The 18,725-nt window shown below is 36.9% G+C and overlaps 1 protein-coding gene across 1 annotated transcript in view; it reads right to left on the reverse strand.

Moving 5' to 3' along the window:
* ARHGAP24 (Rho GTPase activating protein 24) overlaps positions 1-18,725 on the reverse strand; it is a 482,616-nt gene that overhangs the window by 394,359 nt on the left and 69,532 nt on the right. The window contains exon 2 of the mRNA XM_028505858.2: positions 6,401-6,600. Within this exon, the coding sequence (XP_028361659.1) occupies positions 6,401-6,580 (180 nt within the window). The 5' untranslated portion in view covers positions 6,581-6,600. The remainder of the gene's footprint in view (positions 1-6,400; positions 6,601-18,725) is intronic.

Genomic DNA, 18,725 nt, shown 5'->3' on the forward strand with positions numbered 1-18,725 from the left:
TTCTACACTTACATCTCCAAATTCATCTCTCATCACTGCTTGTCTTATTTCTTGGGTGCTGAAATACCTGACCTGTATCAATTCCTCAACAATCCACAAAACAGCCATGGCCTACACCGGTCAGTCTGCCACATACACCCCCACCCCCAATAACTTGGGATAAAGCTATACCTTTCTTCAATTCTCTGGTTAAATACATAGGGTCTGGCATAAGTAATAGCCCTTTTTACTGCAAAATCATAAGCATGTAACTCTGTAACATAACAATATCACATTCAGGCACACCATATGATATTTTAGGTGAAATGTTCAAATTAAAACTATAAATTATTACATCCATATTATTACCCTACCAACCCCACTGAAGTGGGCATTACTCCTGTCGGACCCTGTATATTCTTTTGAAAAACCCTCCCTAAATCTTAAATTAGTTACAGGTGCCCTTTCTATGGCTTCCATGGTTCCTTATGTTTTCCTTATTAAAGTACTCATTACATTGTATATTAACTGCAATTATCTGTAACATCCTTTGGAATTTAACACCATTTTCATAAATGTTTAGAATTACCTGATCATCTGTGGCAAAGACTGCTAGCTGTTTTTCTTTCTTGTGGGGGATTATTGCTTTATTTCTATTGTATTATATACATTCCTTATATATTTTGGATATTAATCCCTTATGAGATATATTGTTTGCAAATATTTTCTCTCATTCTGTAGGTTGCCTTTTCAATTTATTGTTTCCTGTGCAGAAGCTCTGTAGTTTAATATAGTGCTACTTGTTTAGTTTAGTTTTTTAAAGTTTTTATTTAGTTTATTGGGGTGACACTGGTTAATAAAATTATATAGTTTTCAGGTGTACAATTATATAATACATCATCCATATATTATACTGTGTGTTCACCACCCGAACTCAAGCCTCCTTCTGTCACCATTAATGCTGCCTTTATCCTCTTCTACCTCCCCCACCCCCATCTCCCTGGTAATCACCATACTACTGTCTGTGTCTATGAGGTTTTGGTTTTGCTTTGTTTTGTTTTGTTTGCCAAGCCCCTCGGGCCTTTTCCATCAAGTCCCCTAGCCTCCTTCCCCTCTAACAGCTGTCCACCTACTGACTCTTTTCCAATACCCATGTTCTCTAACCCCAAATAAAACTAGGCTACATGTCCAGCCTCCTTTGCGGTCAGATATGATCATGTGACTCTGTTGCAGTCAGATATGATCATGTGACTCTGTTGTGTCTGTTGTGTCCAGATATGATCATGTGACTCTGTTGTGTCCAACAGAACTAATAAGAGCTACTATCATATCTGGTCCTTCTAAACTTTCTATGCAATACTTTGTTTTATACCCCTCCTTCTAGATCTGGGAAGAAATTGACCCTATGGTAAATTTGGAAGCAAAAAGTTGAAATTGCAAAACCACTGGCAGCCTGTTTCTAAATAGTTGTTTAAAGCACACATGCTTCACTTACTAGAATCACTTTGGTCTTTCACTTGAGAAAGAAATAAGCTTCTTTGAAACCCTTATTGTGCAGGGGGGCAGTGTGTTATACTATTGGTATGCACATTAGAAATCTATAAATATGTGTTGAATAAAAAAATCAAGTAAATGAATGAATAGTATAAATATCTTAAGAAATACTTTTTCTCATACCAATCGGATAAAAATAACTAACATTTACTTTATGCTTACCATGTGCTACTGCTTTCTAAGATCCTTGACATAAACTATTTTATTTAATACTCTTAATGTTATTATTATCTCATTGTAAAGATTAGTAAATTAAAACTTAAATCAGTTTACTCACTACCCAGTGCATTATGATTATTAAGTGAATGAATTAAAATTAAGCCCAAACAATTTGACTCAAAAGCCCATGTTTTTGACTACTCTAAAATAAATAAATGCCATGCCTAAATTATTTCTGAAGCAATAAAGAACTTTTCAGCTAATGGCAGAATAAAATAATATTTTATGTTAATAATACTCTCTCTTGACATAATCATATCTAGGAAAGAGTTAAAAATTCCTAAAAATTTATGATAATGCAGAACACCATTTTGTGTACCATTTTAAATACCAAGAAACTTAGACGCTACATAGAAAGTCAGCTTTAGATTTGATGATAAAATCCAAGTTTCAAGGTATTTAGTATTATTTTAAACACATAAATGAGGTTTTGGTTTCTTCTGGCTCATATATTTTAAAAGAAAGCAGCAGTTTCCTTAGAGATTTCTAGATTTAATTAACTCACCACTTTCATTGAATATGTAGAATTCAAGCTTATTTTCAAATCAGTAATCAATTCCTGCATATTTAGAGGTCAGCCCTCGGGCTATAATTCACTCAAAATTACTTTGTTCTCTAAATTGGGAAAATCCACTTTGACCTAATAGTGTCATCTTCATCATGTCCAGAAAAAGGCTTCCCCACACAATTGCATCAATATCTGTTGTAGAAGGTCTAGACTACATTAATTGGATTGGTGCTTATTTGAATTTTAGTAATTTTAACAGGAGTCTCAGACTGGCTTCTAAAAATCATTGATTTCCAGTGTCAAATTCTAGTACCAAGGGTATGTGAGAGACATTCATTAGTATGAGATTTAGCTATTATGTAAGTAATAGCTAAAGTATAGTATAGCTGAAGTATAGTAATACTATACTTCATGATAGAAGTAAAACAGATGGTTCAAAAAGGGTACTGGAAATGTATCACTGGATGCATTTAACAAAATGTATACACACTTTTAGAATAATCGTAATAATCAGACTCTGTGTCTGACTCAGCTGATTCCCCCATGTTACAATGTCTATAAAGACTCAGTCATTTGTCATGATTATTAATAAAAATAGCCAAACTTATATTGTCACAAATTCAGTTTAAATCTATTTTTAAAACTTTTCTGTTTTAAAAACTGTTTTTAAAAGCTACCCAAAACCTAAGGAATGTGCAGAATAGATGAGAGATCTTTTTTTAGTAGGTTCTTCCATATAATTTTTAACTTTTTTTTCCAAATACGAATAGGACTTTATTTTAGAGATTAGAAAAACAGAAATATATTACCTAAAGCTGGAAAAATACAACAGATAAATTCTTACCATAGTGGCCTATGAGTGACAGAAATTGTAAATGTATTAATGTGTGGTCAAAAGTTGGCTACATACATCACTTTGGTTTTTTTCCATAAACAACCAAAATCAAGTTTATTTTTAAAATATTTTTATGAATAAAGTTTGTCCCAATGTATGTGCAGACACTGTAGAAAAATGGTTTCTGGAGAACATTTTGGCCCTGAGGAACTGAAGTGTCTTCTATTTTTAAAATAATAGAACCTTAAAAATTTTAGTTTGGTTTATCCTAAATATAAAATAATTTTAATTTAAGATACCTTTTTAAAATGATTTTTAAAGTATATTTTATTGATTATGCTATTACAGTTGTCCCTTTTTATTTTGTGGGATACCTTTAAAAATTTGCTGGGGGCAGCTGGCTAAGGTCTGGAAGTCTTGTTTGCAAATGAGGTACTCCCTCCTGAGAGAGGAGCACCTCCAGTCACTTTTGACTTTTGCTTAAAAAGAAGGTACTGGAAAAGTGGCATATTTGAAAAGCAAGGTGCAATTTGAAAAAGACCATGAAACACCAATATTAGGTTCAAATAATTAGGTATATAATGCACTAAAACAGGTACACTAGGTTCTAGTAGAGATAAAATGTGATGGTAGGGGTGAAGAAAGTGAGGAAATTATATTGACTAGCATCATTGTACAATATATCAGGCGTTATGGACTGAATTGTGCCCCCCTATTCCAATTCACATGGAACCTAAACACTGAAACCCTTTCAGAAGCAAAGGATCCATCGTCCAGGGAGATGGTCACTAAAAGCCCCTGGCCATAAATGATCAAGTTTCAGAATCTTCCCATTAAAACTTGCCCCACTGTCAATTCCACATACCTGTTCTCCCTAACTCCTTAAAACCTTCTGATTGTAAGCCATCGGAGAGTTCAAGTTTCGAGCAACAGCTTCTCGTTCTTCCTGCATGGCACCTAGCAGTAAAGCAATTCTCATTTCTCTACTACAGTGCTGGGTGTTCAGTGTCTGGCACTGCGGTATACCAGGAGGGACAAACTCTCTTTCTGTTCTGCTACATTCAGAAACTTTTTTGGAAAGGAATGATGGCAGGTTATGTTCGGTGTGTATAAGAATTAGCCGTTTCTTGTCAATACAACTCTATTTTGTTAATTTCAGTTGTGTAAGTCTACAATACTAGTAACATAGTAATATGAAAATATAACATCTTAGAAATACTATAAAGTAATTTTCCTTTTAGGGAAGATTTTCTTTTGCATTAATCAGAAGTCTTTGCATTTTCTGATTTATATTCTCAAATGTTTATAAGAAGTAACTACCTTGCACTAAATACTATCTGTGACTATATAGACCTGAGAAAGTACACAGAGAAGCACAGCCAAGGCAATACGACAGAAGAGTTTAGGGCAGAGTTCCTGAAACTGGAACTCGGAAGCCTGCAAATCCTCACAGTTTAGAAACATTGAACTCAGATTTGATCTATTACATCCTATCTTCATTACTAGAAGGCACATTGAGTTCAGCAACAAGAACATTGATTAGGTGTGCTTCCAATTCTCCACTCACTCAGCTCCTGCATCCTCTGTCTGCTCCCCTAATTTCTTGTTTAGGTCCTGGATCAGACATAACTAATCATTTAATTTGTACCCATTCTGGTTAACAACCCAGTCCATGAAACAAAGATCTTACTCATACTTTTATTGCAACATGTCCCTTCATATCAAAGTCTCCATATTGGATGTCCCCTGTTCTATGTTTTCTCACATTAACCTGATCCCATTTTCTGAGTTGGTAAAATGATTATATATTCCAGATAATACGTTCATGTGAGTAATACATGGTATAAAACAAGGTGCAGTGAAAAAAGAATCCTAGAGTATGAGATGAGAAACAAAAGACTACTACTTCACCTCTGATCTCTATAGATCTTGGTCACGTCACTTCCTATCTTTAAGCCACAATTTCTTCATCTGTAATGATAACCCCAGATTCTCTACTGGTTTGCTATGATAAATGCAATAGTAGGTGTGGAAATACATTCTCATTAATTCTTTATGAGGTCTTTGGCTAAGGCCATAGGAACTTGGATTTACCAAAAGCAAAACGAACTTTGGATCATCTGCACTGCACCTAAACCTTGGTGTCCACATGCATAAATGGGGATGATCCTACCTCACAGAATTATTTTAAGCATTGCATAGAATATAAATAATTAGTCCTCTGTCTGCCTGGCTCTGGTACATAATCAAAATATAGTAGTAATTTCAAAGAATGATTGGGGTTTGTAGTATGTGTTGTCATTACTATTTTTATCTAATTCAATTAGATGACTATAAACTGTGAAATTATAATGTCTGAGGAATTTAAAATACTAAAGCAGAGCCCTTATCCAAATTCCTGTTTAAGTTACTAACTTTAACACAAGGCAAGTAGTCTCAAGAACATACTGTTAGGGATATTTATGTAAACTAGTCTAGCATGTTTCTTCTCTCTCTCTCTTTCTCTCTCTCTCTCTCTCTCTCTCTCACACACACACACACACACACACACACATACACACACACACATCTCCTTTAGATGTAGAGGAAGGAAAAACCAGAGATGATACCTTAGTTCACATCTCCTTTCATTAATTGATAAACAAGAATCAGAGCTAAGAAAGCTTGTTGTAGCTACAATAAGAGACTTTTCTTCTTTCTCATTTCAGCCTAGAGATTTGTGGCTGAGAAAATGACTAAGTATATAAGCAAATAAAATACTGCTTAGGAACCACAAAGAAACACAGAAACTCTTCCCAGAGATATTGTGTTTGCTGGTTGGAAGTATCAGCATCATTCGCTGTAGCTCCACATTTATATGTCATGAGTTAAGATGGAGGAAAGCACCCCAGAGAATTAATACTGAAGGTATCCCAGAAATTACTGAGAGCTGCATTTACAGTTTTTCTGTTCTGTGCTTCCAACTTATTTTTGAGAAAAGAAAAAATGTTTAGCCACAATATATATGTTCTAGCATATGTCCATTAACATTTTCTCATGAAGTAAGTTTGCTTGAGGGACCCAGACAATCAGACGTTATGTTCCAGCTTAGTAGAAATCAAAATTAATATGAGACAAATATAACTTGCCTCCTTTTGCCATGTCATTATCTTGAACCAAGGTAAACAATGAGAAAAATATGAAAGATGCCAGTGAACTGAAGGACATCAGTGAGCTTGGATTGGACTCAGCCTCCATTGAGCTCAAGCAAACCCCTTGCCTTCTTAGACTGCTTGGCCCACAGCGCTTTTCATTTCCTTACTTACCAAGGGCTTGGTTTCATCTTCATCTTTGAAATAATAGAGCTGGTCTCCCTTGAGCACAAACCAGCGGGTATGCCAAGTCTTGACAAAGCCTCCTTGCTTCCTCAGCCACCCACACTTCATGGCATTATTCCGCCCCTGGCCTTGTTGGGGGTTCTCTGTGGACTCATTGTTCTCCTCCATTATCAAGCTGATGGGCTTTCCTATTCCGCAAACAAACAACAAACAAAAAAGAAAAGAATAAGGTGCTGTAATATATTCAATTCCCCTTTAAATCACCCCTTTCCCTTCAAAAAATACAGAACGAGTAGTGAAAAATATGTATCAACTCACTTGCCAAATATCTAGAAGCAAACCACAGACCTGACAACACTGCGCCTGGAGAAAACTTGGAAACAGTTCACGGTGTCGTCCCTAAATGAGCTGGCCAGCTGGGTCATAGTATCCCTTTTTTACTAAGTAGAAGTAAAGATGGGAAAGTTCTAGAGGTAATGTGTTAAGAAGCTTTTTTTTAAAGACTAAAACAACCAACAAAAAACATAATTCTCATGATAATGGGCCTCTGTGTCTGGTGTGTGCTGATCGGGGCCAGTTTGCACAGGCCTGTGATTATCCAAGCGAACACTAGCCTGACACATGTTAAAGTTTAAAAGGACTATTTTAAAAACCTCAATGGAAGACATTTGTTTTACATATGTGAAAATTTCTCAAGATGTATCTGGCCCCTTCCCCCCATCCACCCCACAGTGTATATCCCCTTGAGCATTTCTTTGGCTGGTCAAGGAATTAGTGCAGCTGAGAAAGTTTAGGGGAAAAAAATTTTTTTAAGAACCCTGCTCAGCCAGTTGAATCTCCTTCAAATGTCAGGGATGAGTGTTGCACTCCAGAGAAACAAACAATGAAAAACTTTGCAAGGATATGTGTGAAGGAGTATAAGATTGTACGCACTATACATAATAAGGAAATGAGTTTATCATACAGAAAATATTAATCAACAGGTGAGAAGCCAAACTGTCCCAGTAAGAATGGGGGAGGTAGCTCTCTGGGAGGTTAAGAATAAAAATATTTTCTTGTCCCAAATGCTTTCTATAAATTCTCACTAATATTTATTTCCAAGCATGTTTTCAGGAAATAAAGTCTACTCTTACCCTTGTGTCTTTGATGAGGACACAGAGATACAGACTAAGTAATAAAACATGGAATATTCCTGTTCTGGCATATCCATGTACGAAGTTCCTACTTTTCTGTTTGATTCCAAACAAAGAACAGAAAAAAGGCTCTCTTTCTGTCACATTCTTACTTTCACCATTCATTTTTCAATTGACATGTATGTACACAATCCTAATTATAAATTCCATGAAATTTCTATCATCAGTGCTTAGTTCCTTAAGTTTCTTCTTTGAAGGTCAGACCTTCATGGCAGGGTCAGACCTTCCACGATTGGCCCTTTCATTTCTTTGACTTTTGTCCTGCCCTCTGGTTGCGGAGAGGAAGCAGAGCTTTGATTCCAGTTACTCAGGTGTTGATAATCTCTACCGTCTTCTCAGTAGTTTTCTTTTCTTCCACTGGCATGCATTCCAATCTACCTGTATCTTGCTTTTATCCCCATCCCTTTAAACTACTTTTAAGCTTTACATGGGCCACTTGACCACCACCTGTCTCATTCAATATTCACTTTTTCCTTTTGTAATGAAACATTTTTCTCATTAGCAGGCCCTCATCTCTGCAAAAAATCTTGAAACTCCCTTTGCTGTTTAAGGCATGCGCAGGACAGAAAGAGCATGCTTACTGCAGGAAACTGTCTCCCACCCCATGTGCGTGTGTGCGTGCAGACTGGGTCAGCCTGCTGCTGCCAGTTTGCTCTGCCCATAGCGCAGAACCTTCCATCTCTTTTCTTCTACATTACTTGACCTAGCAGAAAAAGCCAAGTAAACCTTCCTCTGAATGAACAATAAATGCTCTAACATAATTTAGATAGTAAGTATGCTTATTTAGACCACTCGAAATAATCGTTTTAGGTTCCTGGCATTTAAATTGTTCAAACCTACACAAGTTGCTATTTCATCAGCATCTATTTATTCTTTGACCAAACACCTTAACTTATGAAGCTGAAGTTATAAAAGCCTGCCTTAAAGCAAACATTCCAACACATACATACACATCTAGAATTCACTGCACAACAAACCTTCTTTGGGGCCCTTTTTTTTCTCTTTTCCTTTTTCCTTTTATAATTCATGCTTTCTATAATATTAAGTTTGAAAAATCCCCTCTAAAATTCTTCAAGGTAATTAGCAAGCTACCATTAATAATACAAAAAATACAAGCGCCCAATTTTGGTTTTGTCTACACATAACACCTTAGTAAACAATGTGTGAGCACTAGAACATTGTTGCTGATTCTTCTTATGTAAGTTGTTTACTCATCTGGTGAGGCAAATGGCAGCTCCCACTGCACTCCTGGCTGCAAGGCCTGTATTTCCACAGCTTCAGAATGCACCAGCAAGTATTCTAGTAGTAGTAATGGTAACAGTTCATAACAGTTCATTAAAACAGAAATGAAAACAGATTGTATCACATCTCCAAGAGGAAATAATACCACAATTATTGCTGGATGAGTAAAGCTAAGTTTTACTAAAATAACCATGATTTTTATAAAGGAGTCTTGATATTTCTGCAGATTAAATGGCTCAAATTCTATCCTCCATCTGTAAAATGATGATGCTGGCCTAGGTCATTTCTAACTACAGTCACCACTAACACTCTGAAATCTACCACCTCTCTAATTCCATAAACATAAGGACACCATATATCCTCAGGACTTCATACCATGACTGGCATATGCAATCAATGTTTGATGAATTCATAAATATTGCAAAAGGTTTGACACTAAATATCTAAAAGGGAATACGATCTCCCTCTGAAACCTGATCCTGCCCCAAACCTCATCTTAGTAAATGGCACCATGATACACACAGTTGTGAAAAAAAAAGTGATCATCTCTGAGTCCTGACTCCTCCTCACAGCATTAAATTCATCAGTAAATTCAGAAATATTTTCAAATCCATCCAGTTGGCTCCATCTTCATTGCCACCCACGATTCAAGCCATCATGAGCTTTGACTAAATGACTATCAGAGCCCCCCAACTGGTGGCATTGCTTCCGTTTTTAAGCACACATGCAAAGACATGCCCCCGTGTATTTTATTCTCCATAAAGCAGCCAAAGAGAGCTTTTAAAATTTTAAATCAGGTAATGATTCTCCACCCCTAAAACTTGGATGGGTGGGCTCTCACTGTGTTTATTTTAAAATCTAGAGCTTTACCATGGCCTGTAAAACAGAAATCATCTGGCACCTGTTTGTTAACCTAACCTCCTGATCTCTTGCCACCTACCACTCATTCCCCCCATTCCAACACACACACACACACACACACACACACACACACACACACGGACACTCTGATGCAAGCAATCACACCAGCTTACTTACAGTTTTGGAAATACCCAAGTCCTTTATGCATCAATGATTGATACTTGCCTAGGCTGCTCTGAATGAGATGAAGAGGGGTTTGCATTGCCGACCCCTCTTCATCCTTTAAGTCATAGCCTAAAACTACCTGCTCCCAGCAAAGCTTTACTAACCGCCCATGAGTTAATGACCCTCTTGTTATTCTCTAACACGAACTTGGTCCTCTGTCATCCTAACACTTCCTTAAATTGCTATTTCTTTAGCTGTTTATGACTGACCACCCCTCCATGAGATCAGAAGCTTCAGGAGACCAAGGACTTGCTTTTCCTCACTGAAGTTTACCTAGTGCCTTTAAAAGTGCTCACTTGGTACTCAGTAAACAATGTTAAGTCAGTGAATGAAGCTATGTAACAACCACAAGAGATACATATAAAAGAGTATTTTAGAGAGCTTTTACATTGTATTTAATGCCTTAAAAAAGACTGTATGCTGTAAGAGCTTGTTTTTTTTTTCCTTTGACATAGGAGATTTCCATTAGCATGAAAATTTATTCTTAAACAATGTCAAAATCATGAAACCTAAATGAACCTGAAACAATCTTTTATGAAGAAATATAACATTCAAAATTTATACTTTTAAGCCTTGCAGGAAATACATGTAATCAATTATGTTTAAGCATAAAGAAATGTATACGTTACTCATTCAAATTCTCAGAGGATAATTTAACTGAGTCTCCGCTGGGAAAGTCTATCACTATAGTCAGGCCATGGCAGCTGGGTGGCACATGGGGTTACACAACAGAACTATCAGCTAAGGTGTTTAGCAAACCCAACATAACAATGACAATATAACAATAGCATAAAGTAACTGCCACTGTAAACAAAAACAGAATTGAAAAGTTAAGTTGTATCTTCCTATCAGTTTTATGAAAAAGCCTTAATGATGGCTCCTGTACCATAGTTAAGCTTAGAAAGTCGCCATCATTGCATGGGCTTACAAATCAGTTTCAGGTGTGGAATCTAATTTATGCGTTTCCTTGTGTGGTTCTTTTTTGCAACCTGGATGGTCTAGGAACACAACAGTATTACATGGTGCAATCTGAGATGAAATTCATACTCCTAACAGAATTTCTAAAAGTCAAACAGCCACACACATAGGTATTTATATTTGTGACTTTAACAAAAAATATATAACCATGCATGTAATCAAAGATGTATAAGAATGCCATATAAAAAATATAGTTACAATGTGCTTGAATTTACCTACCAAACATGTTTAGCAAACACTAGAGACTGACAAAGGAGGAGAGAGCTAGAAAGTCAGAGAACAACATATACCATATGATTTCACTTATATGTGGAATCTAAAGAACCAACTAAACAAACAAAATTGCAACATGCTTATAGACAAAGAGTGTACTGTTGGTTATCAGAGGACAGGGGTGTTGGGGGACTGGGTGATAAAGGTAAATGGATTAAGAAGTACAAATTGATAGTTACAAAATTGTCACGGGAATATAAAGCACATACAGGGAATATAGTAAACAATATTGTAACAACTATGTAGGGTGCCAGTTGCAGTTCTGGAACTATTGAGGGAAACACTCTGTAAAGTATATGAGAAGGGAGAGAGAGAACAACTTAAAAGTATGAGCAATCCCACCACAACGCCTCCACAACACTGAGTGAGCACACGTTCTCAGAAGTTGGAGGTGCATTTTACAGTCGGGGCAGTCCCCTGGGCCCCTGTGGGGTGTCTCACTGTGCAAATGTGACCCGAGTCTCAGAGTTCACATGATTTCACACCGAATGGCCCTTCAACACAAACTATTCCAGTTGCTCAGTGAAAGAACTGTGATCTGTTCCAATGCTCCAGGAGAAAACACAAATAAAACTGGCAGATGTGATAAAATACTGCAATTTGTGAGAGATTTATGTAACTTTCAAGAGCAATTTTGTTCACATCCAATTGTCACCCTCTGTGCTGACATTAGAAACTAACTCCTTTGTAAAATGAATGTGAATGTACTGTTCAGGAAAGGCAATATTTATCTGAATTCTAACCCTTTTTATTAAAAAACTTTGTTTTGTAGCTGTTGGTAACATACTGGTTTGTCAAACAGCGGTACCTTTTATTGTGCTATATGTCTAAATGCTAGCACACAGCCTTTCTATGGGTAATGATGCACAAAAAAACCCCATAAACATGGATAGACATAACGTGTGTGTGCATGTTTGCATGTATGTATGCATGTGTCCATATGCATACATGTGTGTGTGTGATGGGTGTGTGTGTATATGCATTGTGTGTGTTTTCTCCCCAAGGAAGAACATTTTTAAGGCAAAATATTTGTTGGGATTCTTTTCTCATTGGTCAAATACACTAAGTGCCATGCCACTGGGAGACATGGAAGTGTATCCCTGCAGCTCTGGCATTCTTTGATGAAGCAAAGAACATAAAAGGGCTTTGCCCTTCAGTGTTCACTGACCAACCTGACTGTGGTATATGATAGTCAATCTACGAAATTATAGGTTTATTTTCATTATTTTCTCGAACATTTCTCCAATAACTATATTGCTTACTTAATTTGTAACTTAATATTCAAAATATTTAAGTAATGTCAGGCTTGATTTCTCTTTTTCTCTCTCCGTCCTGCTCCCTTTCCTCTAGCAGGCACCAAAGGGAGGCTATGTGAGCAGATGGTGAAAAGGAGGCCCCCTGCAAGTCAGGAGAGGAGCCTCACCAGAACCTGACCCTGCTGGCACCTTAATGTCAGACTTCCAGCCTCCAGAGCTGTAAGAAAATAAATGTCTGTTGTGTAACCCACCCAGTCTGTGGTATTTTGTTATGGCACCAGCACAGATCAAGGCAATGTACATTTATAAAAAATATGCAGAAGAAAAAATTTAAAGAATTAAATCTTAGTAGCTTGTTGTAACTAAAGAAAATTGATGAGTGAAAAACAGTTCATTTTCTGCCCCTCACTCTCGACCACATGCCTCTTCTCTTGAAGAGTGCGTGAACATGTGGTGCCTGCAAGGGAACGAGCGCTATAGGTCTGCTATTGCCAAGGATCCAGTGGAGATTGTTTTAGCTGCAAGATAAACCCCAGGAGCCTAAATCTGTTTTCAAGAAGCAACTAAATATCTTAAAGTACCTTGAAAGAGCTTTGGCTTTCCACACATGGTTGTTCTCACTTCCAGGACCTCATGGTTAATTTTTTAAAGGTATATTCCTTTAATTTTTATTATTTTATGTTATTTTTAATTACAGCTTATATTCAGTACTATTTTGTATTAGATCCAGATGTATAGTGCTTAGACATCATATACTTTACAAAGTGTCCCCTGATATACATGCACCCACCTGCCACCACACATAATTGTTACAATATTATTAACTATATTCTCTATGTGTACTTTACATCCCTGTGACAATTTCATGAATTAAATTTGTACTTCTTAGTCCCTTTGTCTTTGTCACTGGGTCCTCCAATCTGCCTCGCCTCTGGCTACCATCAGTCTGTTCTCTGTATGTTTAATTCTGTTTCAATTTTGTTTGTTTATTCTGTTTTTCTTAATTCCACATATAAGTGAAATCATATGGTATTTGTCTTTCTCTGACTTATTTCATTTAGCTAAATACCTTCTGGGTTCATCCATGCTATTGCAAAGGTAAGATTTTGTTCTTTTTTATGGCTGAGTAGTATTTCATAGTATATATGTACTACAGCTTTTTCATTCATCTGTCAGCCCCTACACAATGGCCTCCCAAGTGCCCCTGCCATCCCCAATCTGGACATTCCCTTCCATGAGCTCCCATATCACTCTGGACATAATCTTTATCATCTGTTGGCCATCTGCTTATTACTTTACAGTTTTCTATACCATAACTCATTGAATATAAGTGCTCCCTAGATAACCCCATACTAATTAGCATGTACTGAATATTCAAAGATTTGTTTAATAAATTTAAATGAATAAAGAGATTTGTAAATGCATCAGCCAGTCTTTAGGGCCTACTAGCATTGACCCCAGAGGCCTCAAGGCTCCCCAGAGTCCAGTACAAAACTCCTAAACATTTTATTATTATATACCAATGCAAGGAATCCAGTTCACATTCTCCTGCAAAAATCTAATCCTTTAGCTTTTAGCAATTTAAAGTTAAACTGAACTTCAGAAACTACCGAGCAAAGAAAACTCCCATATGACTCACTGATGATGCTACCCGTACTCATAATTTGAGTTAAAAATAAACAAACATTTCTTTCTTAAAACTGAAGAGTTTAAGTGTGAGGAAAACAGGAATTAAATAAAGTACAGTGGTCATGAATATAAAGTTTAAAGTAGTCACCAGAAGAGCACACCTGAGGGAACTTTAACAGTAATAATTTTGTAAATGTGCAGTTATTTTCCTGAGGAAACAGTAAATATCTTGTTGCTTGATTAATTTAGAATTAAATTGTCCAAAACATCAGAAAATAGACAATGATAAAAAATGATGGATGTGTTGGAATAAATCAGGAATGTCAATTTACCTTTTATATTTTAAGCCTCAATATTTTCATATTCATTTAGTAAGAAATCAAAAGGACTTAATATTGTAGGATGAACCATTTCAAACTTCTTCTTTGCATTTACTTTATTCTTGTCTTATATTTAATGCCACATACTTTGTAGAGAGCCTCTTCTCTCTTTTAAGGAGGTTTTAACTAAATAAGGAGAAAAGCATTTTAATATATAATTAGATATGTTCCCCCCACCACACCATTGTGAGGGCTGAGTGAAAAAGAGAACAGCCAGAATCCTCCATGCTGATGACCTGAGTAGAAACAGAAATCCAGTCAAAATAAAAACTGTATCATTGAGACTTCTGGCCAAAATAGAGGCATAGGTAGACACACTGTGCCTCCTCCCACAACCAAAATGAGAACAACAACAATTTAGAAACAAAATAACAACCAGAACTGACAGAAAATCAAACTGTATAGAAGTCTGACAACCAAGGAGCTAAAATAGACACATTCATCAAGACCAGTAGGTGGGGCAGAGAGGGATCGAGGCACAAAAGGCAGTGGCACTGGGCACGCAAGTCACCGGGGGTGTGCAAGACCTCAACAGGCAGACCCCGGGCATGCAGGCAGCGTCTGGCAGACGCTGGGTGCAGGGTGGCAACAGGCAGACCCATCGAGGCAGCGATTGTGAAGCAAGGCACTACGTGCAAGGCAGGTGGCTAACCAGGCAGTCCCACATTCCTGTGCAGATAAACCAGGAGAAACTGGGAAGTGAGACAGACCACGCAGCCCAGGGTTCCAGCACTGGGAAATAAGGCCTTGAAACACCGATTAAAAACACCTGTGGGGGTGTTGAGGCACAGGGAGAGACTCCCAGCCTCACGGGAGACTTCATTGGAGAGACCCACAGGGTCCTGGAATGTACACAGGCCCACCCACATAGGAATCAGTGCCAGAAGGGCCCAGTTTGCTTGGGGTAAGTAGCGGAGGAGACTCCCCCACATACAACATCACAACCCAGCAACTGGGTTGCCCCACCCTGATGAACACCCAAGGCTCCACCCCTCATACATAACAGGCACAACAAGACAAAAAAAAATATGGCCCAAATGGAAGAACAGATGAAAGCTCCAGAACAACTACAACTAAGCAACCAAGAGATAGCCGACCTATTAGATGCATAGTTCAAAGCACTGGTGATCAGGATGCTCACAGAAATGGTTGATTTTGGTCACAAATTAGATGAAAAAATAAAGGCTACATAAGTAAAATGAAGGAAAATGCACAGGGAACCAACAGTGATGGGAAGAAAACTGGGACTCAAACCAATGGAGTGGGCCAGAAGGAGGAAGGAAACAACCAAACAAAAAAGAATGAAGAAACAAATTTTAAAAAGTGAGGAGAGGCTTAGGAACCTCCAGGACATCTTGAAACATTCCAACATCCGAATTATAGGGGTACCAGAAGGGGAAGATGAAGAGCAACAAATGGAAAACTTATTTGAACAAATAATAAAGGAGAAGTTCCACAATCTGGCAAAGAAAATAGACTTCCAGGAAGTCCAGGAAGCTCAGAGAATCCCAAAGAAGATGGACCCAAGGAGGAACACACCAAGGCACATTATAATTACATTACCCAAGATTAAAATGATGGACAGAATCCTAGAAGTAGCGATAGATAAGGAGACAATTACCTACAAAGGACTTCCCATCAGGCTGTCAACTGATTTCTCAAAAGAAACCTTACAGGCAAGAAGGGGCTGGAAAGAAGTATTCCAAGTCATGAAAGACAAGGATCTATATCCCAGATTGCTCTATCCAGCAAAGCTTTCATTTAGAATGGAAGAGCAGATAAAGTGCTTCTCAGATAAGGTCAAGTTAAAGGAGTTCATCAGCACCAAACCCATATTTTATGAAATGTTAAAGGGACTTATCTAAGAAAAAGAAGATAAAAAACATGTATAGTAAAATGATAACAAACTCATAATTATTGACAACCACACCTAAAACAAAAACAAAAACAAGCTAAGTAAACAACTAGAACAGGAACAGAACAAGAACCAAATTATGCATAACAACATGGATGAAATCCATAGTTATTATAATGAGTAAAAGAAGCCAGATACATGAATATTCATTTCATGATTGCATTGATATAAGTTCTAGAATAGGCCAAACAATTCTACGGTTAAAGAAGAATGACCATTTTTGAGGGGGTGAATATTGACAGGAAAGGGGCACACGGAATTTTCTAAGGTTATGGAAAAGCCCATTTTTTAAGATTTATCTTTTTAGAGAGAAAGGAAGTGAGGGAGAAAGAGAGAGAAAGAAACACTAACAGGTTGACCCTCACATGCCCCCAACCAGGGACCTGGCCTACAACCCAGGCATATGCCCTGAGTGGGAATCGAACCAGTGACCTTTCGATTTGCAGGCCAACACAGAATTCACTAAGCCACACCAGCCAGGGCAGTCTTATATCTTGATAGGACATGAGTTACATGAGTGTAGACTTTTGTCTAACAAACTGTACATTTGAGATCTGTACACAAATAAGATTGTTCTAATAACTTGTATCCTTTCCTTAAAAAAATGTAAAAAATACTGAATTATTTTTAGTAGGTTTGCTTTGTGGTATGGGTTAAGGAATATGAATTAAACTTTCATGTATTCCAAGTTGAGAAAATAAATATATTTATTGAACATAATGGGAAGCCAGGTTTCTCGCTATTGGAAAATGAAGTTACAGATATAGAAATGAAAAGATGACAAAATATCTTGTGGTTTGAGATTGGAATTAGAGATATCAGTATGAACTTATGGCATGCAACATGGTGATTTGATTGACACATGCATAGCAAAACAATGACTACAGTCAAGCTAATTAATATATCACCTTCCCACATAAATTATCATTTTTGTGTGTATGTGATACCACCTGAAATCTATTCTCTTAGCAAATTCCCAGTATTCAATAAAGTATTAGTAACCCTAGTCATCAAGCTGTATATTAGATCTCTATAATTACTTATCCTACCTAACTGCAATGTTATACTTCTTGACCAACATCACATGGTTTTTAATAGGTACATACATAAATATAGAAATAAATATAGACACAATTTTCTAATGCTGTTAAATAAGGGGCCCTAGAAGTAATAAGACACCATTAGCAATGAATTGATGCACTTGATGTCCAAATCTGACTTGTGAACACCACATACTGTGAAATGGAAGCATGACTACTTGGACAGAAGATTGATTCCAGGGCTTGGTCAGGAAAAGTATAAGATATTCCTAGAATAATATACGCCAGAAAGTCAGGAAACACTCAAGGATGATGTGGAAATATCAAAAGGACCCAGAAGGTAGTCTGAATTGGTTTTCACTGGCCAAATATGGGACAATTTGAGAATCTGAATAAATAATAACAGCATAGATCATAACTACCAAATAAAACATAATACAATATCTCATCTATTGATATAATAAACAAGCAACTAAACTAATGAAAACCATAAGAAACCTCTTCCTTTCAGTAGAATGTCAACTAATAAACATATGGAAGCTACAACAAAGTCAAAAATTATCAATGGCCATAAAAAGTAGTGGTAAAATTTTGGTGAGGACAAGATATTTACATAATCTCCAAGTACCTCTCTACTAATTTGTCATTAGGTAGGTACCTCCCTACCATTATTAGAAGCAGTAAAGTACTAACTTTCCTGTGGGAAAAACCTGGCAGAGCCAATGAACTCCAGGTTTACATCATCAATGTTGGAATGAGCTATCGTTTCATGCCTCATGATACGATGTTCTGAGGGCACACTATCTATCACTTCTGTGGCAGTCCTGCCAAAAGAGCATAACCTGAACCTAATCATGAGAGCATTACACAAACCCAAACTGAGGAACATTCTACAAAGTAACTGGTCTGTATTCTTTAAAAATCTCAAGGTCAAAAAGATTTTTTAAAAAAAGGTAAAGTACTTTCCCAAATGAAAGTACATTAAAGAGACATATACGGCCATGGCATGAATACTGAGCCAAGGGAAGAAATAGAGAAAGAGGGTATTACTGGCAAAATTGACAAAATTTGAATATAAACTATGGAATAGATAATTTTACTCTCAGTGTCAAATTTTCTCATTTTGATCATTGATAATTGCAGTTATGTGACAGTACACTTGTTGATAGGAAATACATGCTCCAGTATTTATAAAGGGGCAAGATGTCTCTAATTTTAAACAGTTGAGAAAAAATCATAAATAAACAGCTACATATATAGCTAATATAAAGCAAATGGAATAGAATGTAAACAACTGGTGAATTTGGGTAAAAGGGTGTTT

The sequence above is a fragment of the Phyllostomus discolor genome, chromosome 1, assembly GCF_004126475.2.
Source record: "Phyllostomus discolor isolate MPI-MPIP mPhyDis1 chromosome 1, mPhyDis1.pri.v3, whole genome shotgun sequence".
NCBI lineage: Eukaryota > Metazoa > Chordata > Mammalia > Chiroptera > Phyllostomidae > Phyllostomus > Phyllostomus discolor.